This window comes from Trichosurus vulpecula, chromosome 2, assembly GCF_011100635.1.
Source record: "Trichosurus vulpecula isolate mTriVul1 chromosome 2, mTriVul1.pri, whole genome shotgun sequence".
NCBI classification, from domain to species: Eukaryota; Metazoa; Chordata; class Mammalia; order Diprotodontia; family Phalangeridae; genus Trichosurus; species Trichosurus vulpecula.
In genome coordinates this window covers 70,140,244-70,156,187 of record NC_050574.1, presented here as the reverse complement: position 1 = coordinate 70,156,187, position 15,944 = coordinate 70,140,244, and the positions used below count along the sequence as shown (strand labels likewise).

General features: G+C 46.8%; 1 protein-coding gene across 1 annotated transcript in view; it reads left to right on the top strand.

Moving 5' to 3' along the window:
• Window positions 1–3,002: 3,002 nt before the first annotated feature.
• Window positions 3,003–15,944, top strand: part of AZIN2 (antizyme inhibitor 2) — a 34,416-nt gene continuing 21,474 nt past the window's right edge. The window contains exons 1-6 of the mRNA XM_036742667.1: window positions 3,003–3,207; window positions 3,516–3,638; window positions 4,089–4,248; window positions 5,275–5,448; window positions 12,229–12,401; window positions 14,864–14,998. Of these exons, the coding sequence (XP_036598562.1) occupies window positions 4,153–4,248; window positions 5,275–5,448; window positions 12,229–12,401; window positions 14,864–14,998 (578 nt within the window). The 5' untranslated portion in view covers window positions 3,003–3,207; window positions 3,516–3,638; window positions 4,089–4,152. The remainder of the gene's footprint in view (window positions 3,208–3,515; window positions 3,639–4,088; window positions 4,249–5,274; window positions 5,449–12,228; window positions 12,402–14,863; window positions 14,999–15,944) is intronic.

The following is a 15,944-nucleotide window of genomic DNA, read 5'->3' as shown; positions in this document are numbered from 1 at the left end:
TTATTCCCAGATTTATAGTTCCCATCCTTATCTCTTTTGAGCTCTAGTTCTGCATCACCAACGACCTGTTGTATATTTCTGATAAAGTCTAAGGGGCATTTCAAACTCAACATGTCTAAAATAGAACTCATTATATCTCCAACCTCCAACCTCCCCTCTTCCAAATTGTTGGACACAGTTATCTTCCTAGTCATCCAGATTGAAAACCTCCATGTCATTCTTGAATCTTCACTTTCACCTACCCATAGATCAGTCAAGTCTGGAAACAAATGACTGAAGAGTCACAGAGGTTTTGCAACTGCTGTTAACTCTGAAAATACCAGAGTTCACTCAGATTATCACAACCGCAGTTAACTCTGAAAAAACAAAATAAAACCAAAGAGCTAACTGTGGTCATAAGCAAAAAGTTTTCTTTATTCCATTGGAGGAGGCAAACTAGACACATGTGCCAGGGCCTCCCCTCTGATACTGAGTTGACTTGATTTAGTGTAGGCAAATCTCAATACACAAATTTGTGGCTATGAAGTGAGCTGTGCCCCTGGTAACAGCAACAATGGGACAAGTTTGGTTCATAGCGGGGCTTCACGATTGGAACATGGTTTCTTCAGGGACTTGTTTGAGCTCAGGGACCATCTGGTGCTGGTACGAAACAAGTTTGGGATTTTGCTGTGGCTGAGTTCGCTCAGAGGGTGAGCACAAAGGATTGTTGTTATGCTACATTCAAGGCACAGCTTGCTGGCTGGGCCTTAGCTCTGGAAAACATGGTGTCATCTAAGAGTAAAAAGAGTAGAAGAAAAAGAGAGGGGTGGTCTTGGCATGGGGATCCTGACAGATCCAATCATTTGCCAAATCTTCTTTCTAACTCTGCAATTACTCCCCTATACATCGCTTCCTCTCCACTCATACAACCACTACTGTGATTCAGGCCCTCAATACCGCTCACCTGGCCTTCTCTCTGACTTCCCCGCCCTATGCCTCTGCACTTCAATCCATCCTTGATACTGGTGCCAAAGTGATTCCCTAAAGTGAAGGTCTGATCATATCACACCCTACTTACAACCTTCAGGGGCTCTTTGTTGCCTCTGGGATCAAATATTTGACTATTAGAGCTTTTTTTATTAGGCCTTCCTGACTTTTCAGTCTCCTTACACTTTACTGCCCTCCTGGCACCTTGTGTTCCTCCCATACTGGCCTCCTTGGTGTTGTGTCCATCCAGTGTGACATCTTCCTTTTCTGTCTTTACATCAGCTGTGCTTTGTTTCTGAAATGCACTCCCTCCCGCCTCTACCTTTCAGAATTCCTGGTTTCCTTCAAGACTCTGCACCAACACCACCTTCTGCAGGAGGCTTTCCCTCCAAAGCTGCTAGTAGCTTCCCTTCCATCTCAAACTACCTTGTATATATTTTGTGTATACTTGTATGTTCCTATTCTCTCTCTTCCCCATTAGAATATAAGCTCCTTGAAGGCAAGGACTGCTTCACTCTTAGATTTGTAGCCCCATTGCTTAGTATATTTCCCGGCACGTAATAATTGAGTGTTGATTGATAATGAAAGGGGAGCCCCCTGGGGGTTGAATGCAGTGCTATTGGCTTGGAGAGGAGGTGAAGTTCATGAGAAATTCCAGGCTGAAAATGACCTCATCGGCCATCAACTCCAACTCCCTCATTTTTTATAGATGAGAAGTTTGAGGCCTAGAGAGTTTGGGCATCTTGCCCGATGCCACACAAGGAGTAAGTGGCAGAGCCAGAATTCAAGACCATCAATTTCTGGGAAGCTGATGTGTACCATCGAGGTCCAGGTCTCAGTGTTGAATCTTTTGCCATCTCCTCTCCCACAAAGGGGCAGTGCTCTCTATTTACCCAACTCTGTGCTGGCCACTGGGGTTTTGTGCCTGAATCTGTGATATAGTGAAAAGAACACCAGCTTGGGAGCCAGAGAACGTGGGCACGCATGCTTTGTCTGTCACTCACCACCTCTGTGAACTTGGCCAAGTCTCCATGCTTCTGTGGGCCTCAGTTTCCTCATCTGTAAAATGAGGGGCTTGGACTAGATGCCCTCTAACATCTTTTCCAGCTCACACTCTAGCATCCTATGGATTTGTAGGTACCATCTCTGCTCTCAAGGGCACTTTCCTGCCTTGAAGAATCTTGGATCTTTCTAGAAAGGAAAGCCCCCAAATCCAACTCTTGGCCCTTTCACAGAAAGAGAAGGAAGGGAATCGATGTGCCCAGAGTCAGTGCTGGGTCTGGCAGAAGGCCTGGAAAGAACACTGACAGTATGAGGCTCAGGCCTTGTGCCTAAATGGCAAGAGCCAGGGGGGCTATGGAGACTTGGGCCTTAGGGCTTCAAGAGACTCAAAAGCCCTTCCAGGGTGGAATATTGGAAATATGACTGGATCTGTGAACCTGGATTTTAATTCTGGTTCTGCTGCTTACTGGGTGACCTTTGTCTTCTGGGCCTCAGTTTCCTCAAGTATCAAATAAATGATTGAAGTATGATTGTGGCTCCCTCTCAACTAGGAAGTGCTAGGATTCCTGTCTACCCTCTTCATTTGACAAGATAGAGAGATCTCTCTTGCTGGGGTGAGTGGGAAAAGCAGTGCAGAGGAGATGGTTTGCGTTTGTGCCCTGAAGGGATACCCACCCTGGATCTGGAACTTAGAATCGGAAGGGGATGGTCTGCTTTGCTGGGAAGCCTTCCTCCCCCCACATCACCTATCATTCAGGATGTCTGGACCATTCCTTTTTGGGCTTTGGCGCTGCGAGGCAGCCACCTGCCTTTGTGACCAGACTGCACTGTGGGATCCGGAGCTCTGTGGGACCAGTGGATGTGAACGGAGGAGGGTGGAAGGTGAGGTCCAGGAGACAAGGGCGGTGGTAGGGGACGATGCTGAGGTGCGTGTAGCAGCCTAGGGTGCGGCCGCGGACGAATGCTTTGTGTCGGAATCGACCAATGGGATGGCGATGCCCGGTTGCCGGGGCTACGGGAGAGTCAGAGGAGGCGGGGCGGGGGGGGGGGTCGTAGGGGTGTGGGAGTATATAAGGGGAGAGGCTGGCGGGAGGCGGGGTGTGGAATCAGTCGCTGCTGCGGGCGGGCGGGGCGCAGGCCGCAGGGCCGGGCCGGAGCCGCGGGGGGAGCGGAGGCGCCGGTATCAGATTCACTCGCTGGGGAGACCTATGGGCAGAAGCCGTGTAAATGCGTTTTAAGGTGGGTTGAAGGGAGGAGGAAGGGGGTGTTCTCGAGGGGGTGGAGTTACAACGGGCCATCTCCCCTCACCTCCCTCTGTGCCAGGCTTTCTTCTCTTTCCCCCGATCTTGGACAAGTCCGTTATTCTCGTTGGGGCCTCAGTTTTGCCATCTGTAAAATGGGGGAGGTTTGGACCAGACGGTCACTAAATTCCTTCCGTGCTGTAGATCCTTCCCCTTCCTTCTTCCCGAATCTTCCCTTTACCCTTTTCTGATTAGCTGCCCCCTTCCTTCCTTCCCTTCCGCCCTCCCCTCTTTCTTGGGAAGCAGGGGCCTCAGCTCCCCAGCAGCAGCTACTCCTCGGGGTGTTGCACAAGTTCTGAGCTCACCTGCGAGCCCCCCTAGCATCGCACCCAGCTCTGACCCCCCCCCCCCCAAGGAGGACGGGGCTCGGTAAGTGGGGGCCCTTGCCTAGGGGAAGGAAGCCTTAAAGGGAGGAGGGGAGGAAGGGAGGGCTCCAGCCTGGTGACCTGGGAGGGATGAGCCAGATAATGAGCGTCTTGGAACCCAAGGCCCAGAGAGAAAGAAGGCAGTGTGGGGAGAATGGTAACTAGACTTCAGGTCATCCAGTCTTCATATTTCCAGGTGGGTATTTTTCTGCAGCTCATCATCCTTCCTGTACGAACGATACCCAGCACTCCTAGATCAGGGCCCCTGAGGATTTCACGCTGAAATCCCAAGCCTTTTCCAGAAGAGGTTTATTCCTATTCTCCTCCAATTCATTCTATGCTGATGTGTTCCAGGGAGCAGGCTGGGATGCTTGGGGGCCTGGGTGAGCTTACTGCTCCTGGACCTCCTTGGGGTGGGGGCCCTCTCTTCCCGTCTTTCTTTCAAACCTGGCAGCGTGTTGCATACTTTCTACGGCGGCGGGAGCCGGTCCACCTAGCATTCCCCGTGGCTCCCAAGCATGGCTGGCTACCTGAGTGAATCAGACTTTGTGATGGTGGAGGAGGGCTTCACCACCAGAGACCTGCTGGAGGACCTGACCTTGGGGGACTCACAGGTAGGAAAAGAGAAGAGAAATGAGTGGATGCCCTGCAGGGAGGGAAAGATCCAGAGACTAGCTAGGAAGGTAGGCTTGGAGCAGGTTAGCATCACAGCTCGTCCCTTCCTGCCTGGATGTCTGTGAGCAAGCCACTAAATCAGTCTTAACTTTCCTTATCAATAAAATAAGGGAAGGGGTCAGATGACCTCTGAGGCACCTTCTAGCTCTAAATTCATTATAATATCTTATGATCCTGTGCTTGGGCAGCTAGATGGTACAGTGGGTAGAGTGCTGGGCCTGGAGTCAGGAAGGCTCATCTTCCTGAGTTGAAATCTGGCCTCAGACACTGTGACCTTGGGTAAATCACTTAATCCTGTTTGCCTCAGTTTCCTCTTCTGTAAAATGAGCTGGAGAAGGAAATGGCAAGCCACTCCAGTATTTTTGCCAAGAAAACCCCAAATGGGATCAGGGAGAATCAGATATGACTGAAATGAAAATAAATAACAGCAGCAACAAAAACCCCAAATCACTTTCAAGATGTATAAATAAGCTGGAGTGGAAGGCAGGAAAAGATACAGGCTGATGGGCTCTGGATCTGGAAAGGATCCTTAGAGACCTCTAAAGCAAGAGACCCTCATTTGGCAGATGCATACAGGCTAATCACAGGAATGTGAAGAAGAGACCTCCTATCAGTTACTGGTGATGCTAGACTCCATTTCTCTGGGGCTTCACTTTCCTCACTTGCCAAAATAAAGGCGATTGGGCTTGATAATCTCTAAATGTCCTTCCAGGTCTAAATCTCCATTCTTCCTCTTTTTAGGTAGAAGAAATGAGCCTCAAGAAGGGCATGCTCCAATATTCTAGCCTTACATGACTGTTAGCCCAGAAAATATTTGGGGAATAATTAAATAGGTGACAGCAGTGATTGCCTTCCCTACTGGGGTGATGAGGTGTTTGGAAGTTTCCTGTTTGGATGGGGAGGGGTGTGGGAAAGGGCAGGGACCCCAGAGCCTCGATGCTGGTACACTCCTGCTCTCCATATAGGATGAAGGTGCGTCCTTCTTTGTGGCCGACCTGGGAGATGTGGTGAAGAAGCACCTTCGTTTTCTGAAGAACCTGCCCCGGGTCAGACCCTTCTATGTCGTCAAGTGCAACAGCAGCCCCGGGGTGCTGAGGGCCCTGGCGGAGCTGGGGCTGGGGTTCAGTTGCGCTAATAAGGTAAGGAGATGCCCTTCTCGTCCCTTTTCTAACCTATCTCAGGAGTCCTATTTCCTTTCAAGAGCTTGGAGCATACACTGTCAGAGCTGGGAGGTGAACCTTAGACATAGGCTATCAAGCTGGAAAAGGCCGGGTGAGGAACTGTAGCATATAGACTGTTACCACTGGATGATCACCTTTGTTGCTGTTCAGTCTTTTCAGTCATGACCGGCTCTTCATGACCCTACTTGGGGTATTCTTGGCAAAGATAGTGGAGTGATTTGCCATTTCCTTCTCCAGCTCATTTTCCAGATGAGGAACCTGGGGCAGACAGGGTTATATGACTTGCCTGGAGACTACATAGTTAGTAAGTGTCTAAGGTCAGATCTGAACTGAGGTTTTCCTGACTCCAGGCTTGGTGTTCTATCCACTGCACCACCTAGCTGCTGACCTTACAGAACGTTAGCTCTTAGGAGAAAGCTTAAAATCATTCCATCAGTAAGAATTTAAAGCCCCTACTATGTGCCAGGCACTGTGCTAAGTGCTAGAGATGCAAAGAAAGGTAAAAGACAGTCTCAGTCCTTAAGGAGGGGCAGCTAGGTGGCCAGGTGAATAAGATCCCTGGGCCTGGAGTCAGAAAGACTCATTTGCCTGAGTTCAAATCCATCCTTAGCTGTGTGACCGTGGGCAAGTCACTTAAGCCTGTTTGCTTCAGTTTCCTCATTTGGAAAATGAGCTGGAGAAGGAAAAGACAAACTATTCCACTCACAAAGAGTTGGACATAACTGAAATGACTGAACTACATCAACAAAAACCCTTAAGGAGCTCACAATCTAATGGAAGACATAACAAAGAAACACAAAAGAAGGTCCCTGCCCTCAAGGAGCTCACAATCTAATGGGAGAGACAGCATGCAACCGATTATGTATAAACATATGCAGGATAAATAGGAAATAATCAGCAGATGGAGACATTAGAGTTAAGAATGGCTTTCTGTAGAAGGTGGGATTTTAGGCAGGACTTAAAGGAAGCCAGAGACGCCAGAAAAAAAAATAAGGAAGGCATATTCCCAGCATAGGAGACACAGTCAGTGAAAATGCACGTAGTCTGGGAGATGGAGGGTCTTGTCCTAGGAACAGCAAAGACTGGATTGAAGAGTACATTGGTGGGGGGGGGGGGGTCATAAGGTATAAGAATACTGGAAAGGCAGGTGGAGGCTAGGTTATATGAATGCCAAAGAGAGGATTTTGTAATTTGCTCCTGGAGGGAATGGGGAGCCACTGGAGTTTATTTTGAGTAGGGGAGGACATGGTCAGAACTGTGCTTTAGGAAAAATCACTTTGATGGCTGAGTGAGGATATTGGAATGGGGAGAGACCTGAGGCGGGCAGACCCACCAGCATCTAGTACAATAGTCCAGGCATGAGGTGATGAGGACCTGTACTAGAGTCTTGGTAGTGGCAGAGGAGAGGAGGGGGCCATATTTAAGTGATGTTGCAAAGGTGAAATTGATAGGACTTGGCAATAGATTGTATATTGGAGGAAGGGGGAGGAGAGATAACAATGCAGTCCCTCTTCCTTCTCCTGTTACATACAGTTGGAGGAGGCCGAGATCCAGGGAGGAGGAAATTAGTGACACCCAAAGTTATCCACAATGTCAATAGTGACATATGGGGCTTGCCCACGCCCAAGGCTTTTTACCAGCACTAAACTTTATCTTCCAATTATTCAGCCATTTTACTGAGTGTCTGTCATTGTTTGCTAAGTATCCTGGGCTAAAGATGCAATAAAGGGGACCAAGAGGTCTAAGATTGAGTAGAAGTGTTTCTGTTGTTGTTCAGTCATTTCAGTCGTGTCTGACTCTTTGTGACCCCATTTTGGGTTTTCTTGGCAAAGCTACTGGAGTGGCTTTTGCCATTTCCTTCTCCAGCTCATTTTACAGATGAGGAAGCTGAGGCAAACAGTGTTAAGTGACCTGCCTAGGGTCACACAGCTATGAAGTGTCTGAGGCCAGGTCTGAACTCAGGAAGATGAGTCTTCCTGATTCCAGGCCTGGCACTCTATGCACCATGGTGCCCCCTGGCTGTCCTTAAGTGATATGAAGTAGAAAAAACAAACAAGCAAAAAAAAAAAAACCCCACCAAACAAAAAAACAAACCCAACAGCAAAAAAGGAAAATCACAGCGCTTAGAATTAGAAAACTTGGCATTCAAGTTTTAAAGTTCTGTCATTTCCTAGCTGTGATGACCTCTCTCTAAGCCTCACTTGTCTTACCCGTTAAATGGGTATCAACATTCTAAATATTAACTTCAAAGAACTATTGTAAGAAAAATGCTTGCAAACTTAAAAAATTGTAGAATGAGAACTAAAATGTGAAAAGATGCCTTTGTATGAAACAACTGTCATCATAAGAACAATAAATATTTGAAGAGCCTGGCCATGAGATTTTAGAGAATACAGCTGGTGTAAAGTGGATAGACATTTGGAGTCAGGAAAACTGTTTTTGAGCCTAGTCTATCACTCAGTAGCTGTGTCCTGGGGCAAGGCTTACTTCATTTCTCTAGGTCTCAGCTTCCTCATCTGTAAAATGGAGGGGTTGGATTCGATGACTCCTTAAGGTTCCTTACTGCATTTTGCAAAATGGAAAAGGCTATAATAATATTTTTTATTTTCAATTTTATTTATTTATAACATTCGTTTTTAGAAGTTTCAAGTCTCAGATTGTCTTCCTCCCTCTGCCCCTCCTCCACTGAGGGGCTAGAGAAGGCAAGCAATATGATACCCATTATAGATGTGAAATTGTTCAAAACGTATTTCCATATTAGCTGTGTTGCAAAAAAATCAAGAAAAATAAAGTAAAAACCAATATGCTTCAGTTTGCACTCAGAACTCATCAGTTCTTTCTCTGGGGGTGGATAGCATTTTTCATCATGAGTCCTTTGGAACTGTAGATCATTGTCTTGACAAGAGTAGCTAAGTCTTTCATAGCTGATCATCATTATAATATTGCGGTCACTGTGGACACTTTTCTTTTGGTTCTGCCCACTTCATTTTTGCATCAGTTCTTATAAGTCTCCCCAGGTTTTTTTTCTGAAACCATCTGCCTCATCATTTCTTGGGTTGTAATAATATTCATTTTTATCTCTTTGGGCTGGGTTGTCAGGGAAGACTTGATAGAGAATCTTGAAGAGTGGATAGGCTTTGGACCAGCCAGAGGGGAAGAAAGATGAATCCGGGTTGTGGGTTACACTGAAAGAGATAAGAGTTGGATGGGGCTGAGAGAATGAGCCCGGGAGTGAAATCTGTCCTGACTTGAACTATTGTAATAAACCTTCTCCTTTGTAAAGCATTTTATCGTTGTGGTTGTTCAGCACAGAAGTGAGCTTAATTCCCACTTGTTTATTACCTCCTCCCTCTCCCAAGGCTGACTAAAGAAAACCCTCCTGGGGATTTTAGATCTTTGGACTCCCTCAGAACCCATTTCCTGGGTGGGGTGGTGGTAGAAGGGGAACCTGCGGGGTACTGGGCTTGAACTGCTGGGTCAGTGGTTTTATCTTCTTGGGGGTTTGGAGGAGGGTGGAGAAAAATGAGGGCCAGGGCAGGTAGTCCCATGCTAATAGGTAGGTTGACCCTTTTATCTACTGTCTTTACAGATGTGTCTCTACCTAAACCTCCACTTTCTAGTCAGTTCTAGGTTGAAGTGATGCTATGAGCTCAATTGCAGGAAATTTGTGACATCACCCAGTTTAGAAGCTCATTCTCCAAGACTCCTGGTCTAGATAGTGGAGGGTGCCCCCTTGTGTCTATTCCTGGTGGAACATTAGTGCTCTTTAAAGACAACTGATAGGATTGTCTTACTAGTCAGTCAGTCAGTCAATAAGCACTTATTAAACTCCCACTGTGAACTCCGAGGATACAAAGAAAGGCAAAAGACAAGTCTCTGCATTCAGTACAATTAAAGGGGGCAAAAACATATAAAAAACTGTAAAACAAGATATATAATTGGTAAATTGGAGATAATCAATAGGGGAAAGGTACCAGAGAAGGATCAGGAAAGGTTTCTTGTAGAAGGCAGGATCTTAACTGGAACTTGAAGGAAGGCAGGAGGTGGAGATGAGGAGGGAGAGAATTCCAGGCTTAGTGGACAGCCAGTGAAAATGCCCAGAGTTTGGAGATATTATTTAAGGAACAGCAAGGATGGTGGGGGGGGGGGTGGTCATGGTAATGTGTAATAAGGTGGGAGAGGCGAGAGAGGCAGGTTGTGCAAGGGCTTTGGATGACAGCAGAGGATTGTATATTTGATCCTGGAGGTGATGGGGAACCGCTAGAGTTGATTGAATGATGGTGGTGGTGGTGGTGGTGGTGGTGGTGTGTGTGTGTGTATGACATAGTCAGATCTGCACATTAGAAAGAGTGGTTGGACAGCTGAGTGGCAGGGACTGGAGTGGAGAGAGACTTGAGGCAGGGAGACAAACCAACAGGCTATTTGCAGTTGTTCTGGTAGGAGATGATGAGGATGGTGGTCATGTCAGAGAGGAGAAAAAGGGGTTTATAAGAGAGATGTTGTAAAGGTGAAATCAGTAGGTCTTGGCAACACATTGATTGGACAGGGGGCTGAAAAAGAGTGAGGAGTTGAGAATGATGCACTTAGTCTTGAATGTTGGTGACTGGGAGGATGATGGTGTCCTTGCCCATAATAGGGAAATTTGGAAGGGTTTGTGGGGAAAGAGAATAAGTTCAGCTTTGGACATGTTGAGCTTAAGATATATCTTATAGGACATTTAGTTTAAGATATCTAATAGGCAGTTGGAAATGGAGATTAGGAGAGATCTGGAGATTAGGAGGGCTGGATAAATTATAATTGAGAATCACCAGCATGAGGATGATAATTGAAATGTTTCGTGGGAACTGATAAGGGATCACCAAGTGAAATAATATAGAGGAGAGAAGAGGGCCCAGGATAGACTTCTAGGTGCCCACCCCCCCACCTTTCGTGGGTGAGACCTAGACACAAGATCCAGCAGAGGAGACTTAGAAGAAGGAGTAGTCAGACAGTCAGGAAGAGATCCAGGATGAAGTATTGTCATGGAAACCTAGACAGAAGAGGGAGGCTATCAAGGAGAAGATAGATGGTCAACAGTGTCAAAGGATGCGGAGAAGTTAAGAAGGATAGGGTTTGAAAAAAGACCATTAGATTTGGCAATTAAGAGATCATTGGTAACTGGAGAGGGCAATTTTGGTTGGATGATGAGGTCAGAAGCCAGACTGTAGTGACCTAAAAAGAGAGTGAGAAGAAAATAAGTGGAGGCATTGATTATAGATGGCCTTCTCAAGGAGTTCAGTCACAAAAGGGAGAAAAGATATGGAATGATAACTGGTGGGGGTCTAAAATATGACCCCATTAATCTCATTATCCAACTACTTTTATATGGCTTCATAAATAGATACTATTAGAGCTGGAAGGGAGTTTCTGAGATCTTAAGAACTCTTGGGAAGCACCTGGTCCCATTCCATATCCTTGTGTCATAAGCTTTCCCCTTGCCTCCTTCCTTGGGGTTCTGAACCAAAGGTGGGTGGCCTCGTAGAGTGTAGAGAAAGGGAAGTGATGAGAGATGATGTAGAGGTGTAATTAACAAGAGCAGGCAACTGACTGGCTCTAGGAGGTGAGGGAGAAGAGCTGAGGTTATGAACAGCTGAGTATGGTTATGAGGTTGTGAGCTTAGGTTATTGGAAGATTTGGGAGTGCTGCCTTTAACATTGAGAACTGTTTGACTTGAGTTCCTTGTCACTGGAGTAGTTCATGTGCAATGTGGGGGGGAGGCACTTGTCAGAGGTGTCGTAGTAGGGATTCAGGTACTGATAAGTTATTCCCTATCCTTCTTAAAGCCTTGGAGTTTCTGGAATTCTCTGACCTTTGCAGTCTCAACTGCTGTTCCAAGTCAAGACCTTGCATCTACTCCTATCTCCCACCATGTCAAGGAGATGCTGAATGAATGGCAACTAATAATGTTTAAATAATTACATAAGTGTACCAGGGAACAGAGTATTATTATGGATCATTGCCTGAGTTGTCCCGATTTCTCTTCTGCTCAAACTCTTCTTTGCCCAGCATTCAAAGCCCTTCACTACTAGTGCCTGTACCCACTTTCTTTTCAGTTTCATCTCATGCTACTCTCCACCTATTTTGTGCTTTATCCAACCTGGACTCTTTATCCCCACAAGCATCCTTCACTTTCCTTTCTCTACCCTTTTCTGATTCTGGTTCCTTATATCTGTAATCCTCCCTCCCTCTTTCCCTTTCCCTTCCCTCCTCCCTCCCTCCTTCCTTCCCTCTTCCTTCCCTCCCTTCCTTCCCTCCCTCCCTTCCTTCCTTCCTTTCTTTCTTTCTTCCTTCCTTCCTTCCTTCCTTCCTTTCTTTTCTGTAGGAAATCCCTGATGTGGAAACTCTCTCTTTCTATACAGAGACACTTGCTATGCATCTTCTAATCTTAGAGAGCGACCTCAAGGGCATTGAGATTTAAGTGACTTGTCTAGGGTTACCCAGCCAGCATTGTGCCAGAAATGGGACTTGAACTTAGCCGAGTCTTTGTGACTCTGAGACTGGCTGTCTATCCACTGGGCCAGGCTGCCTTTCATTGCATTCTTATCCACCATTTACAATCTTAATTCACATGCCAACTCCTGCAGGAAGTCTAAGAGCCTGATTAGCCCATGGGATAGTAATGCGCTAGCTGGCCAGAATCTTACTGGGTGGGGCCCAGGATGAGCAAGGACAGAACTCAGTCCCTTACTGTCTTTGTAGGCAGAGATGGAGCTGCTGCGGCACATTGGGGTCCCTGCCCACAAGATCATCTATACCAGCCCATGCAAGCAGGCTGCTCAGGTGAAGCAGGCTGCCAGGCTTGGCATTCGAGTGCTCAGCTTTGACAACGAGGTGGAGCTGGCAAAGGTGGCGAGGTCCCACCCCACTGCCAGGTAGGCTGATTGCAAGGAAAACTTTCCCAAAGAGCCATCCAAAGAGGCCGGGATCCCTTGGGAGGAGGAGGGGAATTCCCTTGTATTGAAAATCTTCAAGAGAAGGCTGGTTGACCATTCACAATGAGAGTTCAGAGTATCATAGGCACAGAACTTCAGACATCAATGGTCATTTCCCCAAATCATAGATTAAGAATTGAAAGGGACCTTTTTAAAGGTCATCTAATCTAACTCTCCTCGCCTTATCCAGATGAAGAAACTGATGTCTCAGAGAGGTTAGTCTACTTGCCCAAGGTCACACAAAAGGTAACTTGCAGAGCTGGGATTTGAACCCAGTCTTCAGACCATGCTTGGAGAATTCTACCCAGGCTATTGTAGAGGTATATGGGTGTATGTGTGTGGTGGTGGGGGATTCTTGTTCCAAGTGCAGCTCGGACTAGATGACCTCTGAGGTTCCTTCCAGCTCGCAAAGTTCTGGGATTCTGAAACCTGGCTCTGCATGCTAATAGCTCTGTGTGACATTGGTGTAGTAATTTCCCCTGTCTGGGCCTCAGTTCCCTCAGGTAGGAAATGAAGATGTTGGATTGTCTTTAATGTATTCTATAATGAGATTATGAGTTTTCTTAAGAGGCAGTATAGATATGCTCTAGACTTGGAGCCAAGAGACTGGTTTGTGTGATCCTGGGCAAACTACTTAAATTCTCTAGGTCTCATCTTCCTCATCTGTAGCCCCTACCTCCCAAGGTTGTTGTGAGCATAAAATGAAATAATATTTATAAATTATTATGTATAGTATACAAATATACATTACATTATATATTATAAGCATATATTATATATGAGTGCATTAACTATAATATACTAATGTGTTATATATTATATAAAACCACAGTATAAATTATTACCTATAAAGTGAAAGGTTTGGGCTAGATTGCCCCTAAGGGGTCATTCCAGTTTTACATTAGTGGTCCTTTGATCTTTTCCAGCCTCTCAATTTCTTCCTCTATTAAGTGGGGATAATAAAACTCCCCTAGCATTTACATTTGGAGAAAGGGGTGTGCTGGTCAATGTCTAACAATAGATACCCTGGAGGAAAAGCTGCATCTATGCCACACTTGTAAACACTATTAACATCTTCCTCATCACTTTTGTAAGGTCTAGAAATCAACAAAACAACAAATCATGTGCCCTGATTTGTAGTATCTGCTGGTTTTTGAGGTGTCAAATGCTCACCCTGAACATTTAACAACCGGCTCTCTCTCAAGCTGGGCAGGACAGGCTGCAGCACAAGGCAGGTTGAAAGCCTTTAAGTGTGATAGAAATGCAAGTTGTTGCTAGGGGCACGTTGAGGGCAAGGATTGGGGTTGTGGGAGGCTCTGTTGACTCTGGCTTTTACAATCCCCCAGCTGGAGAAGCAGGAGCATAGATATTGAGCTCAGATTTGACCGTGGGTCAATCAGAGGACCAGACTTCCAGAGTAGGAAGGGGATCTACAGATTGTCTCATCTTACAGATGAGGAACAGAGGCCCACAGAGGTGACTTACCTGAGGCTGCACAGGTTACGGTGAATGGCACTAGCATTGGCTGCTGGGTCCAGTTGTGCATTTTACAGATGTGGTCCTCCAACTCCAGATTCCACCACAATTTGCCCTGTACTAACTAAGGATCTTACAGATTCATGAGGCCCTCAGCCAGTGTTCCTTGAAGGCAATATATACCTACATGAACAATTTGAACAATAAATACTGGTTTTCTCCTATGTACTCAATCTAGAATAGAGGGCTTGTTTTGGGTCTAGAAGCTTGGGGCCGGATGGTGGAGGGCCTGAAAATGCCAGGGGTGAGGGAAGGGTGTGAAGCGGTTTTGAAGGGCAATGGGGAGCCATTGAAGGTTTTTGAGCAAGAGAGTGATGAGATGAAGATGGACAATGAAGGAAAAAATGTGTATTACTTGTCTGTACTGGTCACTGTGTGGGACATCTCCCTGTCATTAGTAGGAGGGTGTCTGAGCCATATGGCACCATTCACACTCTTTAGTCCAGCCTACCTGGGACTGTCTGGCCAGGGTGGCCTTCATCTCTTTGGTACAGAATTCCCTGTCTGTTGGTAGCATCTGTTATCTAGAGTGGGGTAGGGAGGGAAGAAAAAAGGAAGGGGGATGTGGGTGAACAAAGGGAGATGATGAGAAGCTAGAGAAGGGTGGCCCATGGCAGGAGAGTAGGAAACAAATTAACCCAGGCTGAGCCAAGGCTTTGACTGCCTCAGACTAGGGATTTGGGGGTATACGCCCACCCTGGCTCACCTCCTGGTGATACTTGGAAGTTGAATGGTTCTAAGCCAGATGGGCCTGCAGCCTGTTGGCCCAGAAAAGGTGTCCTGGAGGGCAGCGAGCAGGAGGACCCTGTGGAGGGGGGTGGAGCTCCACCCAGCGGGGAGGGCGGGGTGTGCGTGTCTCCCCACAGGATGGTTTTACGCATTGCCACAGATGACTCCTGCTCTCCAGCCCGCCTGAGCATGAAGCTCGGTGCTACTCTGAAGTCCTGTAGACACCTGCTAGAAATGGCCAAGAAGATGAACATGGAGGTGGTGGGTGTTAGGTGAGTGACCCGGCTCCTGAGAGCTTCCAGGGTAGATGGGGACCCATCAGACTGTGGGGTGGCTCTGTCATGGCTGTGTAACTTTGGGCCAATCGGCTTCCCACCCCAGACCTTTATTTTCCTCATCTGCAACATGGGGATGTTACTATCTGCCCTGCCTAGGTCACAGAGATGTTGTGAAGACATGAGCATAAAAGAAGGGAGAGTGCTCTGGAGATTGCACAGTGGGTTCTTAGGCAAAACCCAATCTCCTAGCAATCAGTTTCCAGCCGATTAACCTCTTTGCCTCGATGGAGGCAGGTTTCTCTTATAATTATTCATTAGTGTTATTAGGAGGAATCTGGGGACCACTCTGGATGGAGGCACCCCAGAAAGCCTTGCAAGGATCACTAACTTGGTGACCTGTGAAGCCGGCTGACCTTTACAGGGGTGGGATTGGGAAAGGGCATGGGAGAGATTACAGAGCCCTCTGCCTAGACTCCACCTGTCAGTGGTGCCGCCATGACCTTGAGCTCAGTAGCTGTGTGTGATCACTTCCCTGGACCTCCAAAGGAGCTGAAGTTGGGGGCCTTAAAGGAGCGCCTTAGAGTTCCAATATTCTACATGGCAGACCTTCCCCTGGCTTTTAAAAAACCCCACCACCAATACATTTTTGTTGCTAGTTTTGTTGTTACATTGTCTAATTTTCCCCTTGTAAACCAATTCTTCTTCCTTCCCAGAATGCAATCTATTATATCAAATAAGTGGTGACCCCTTTTTCTACTTTCTTGCTCTATGACCCTTAGCAAGGTCCTTTATCTCTCTGGGGTTCAATTGCCCCCTCTGTAGAATGGGTACATTGATCCTTTTAACTCCAAGACCTACAACTCCGTGCTGGTAGGGTTGGGGGAAGGTCTTCTTTATCTCTTCCTCCTCCCCCTTCCCCTCCTCCCCCACCTCTCCTTTC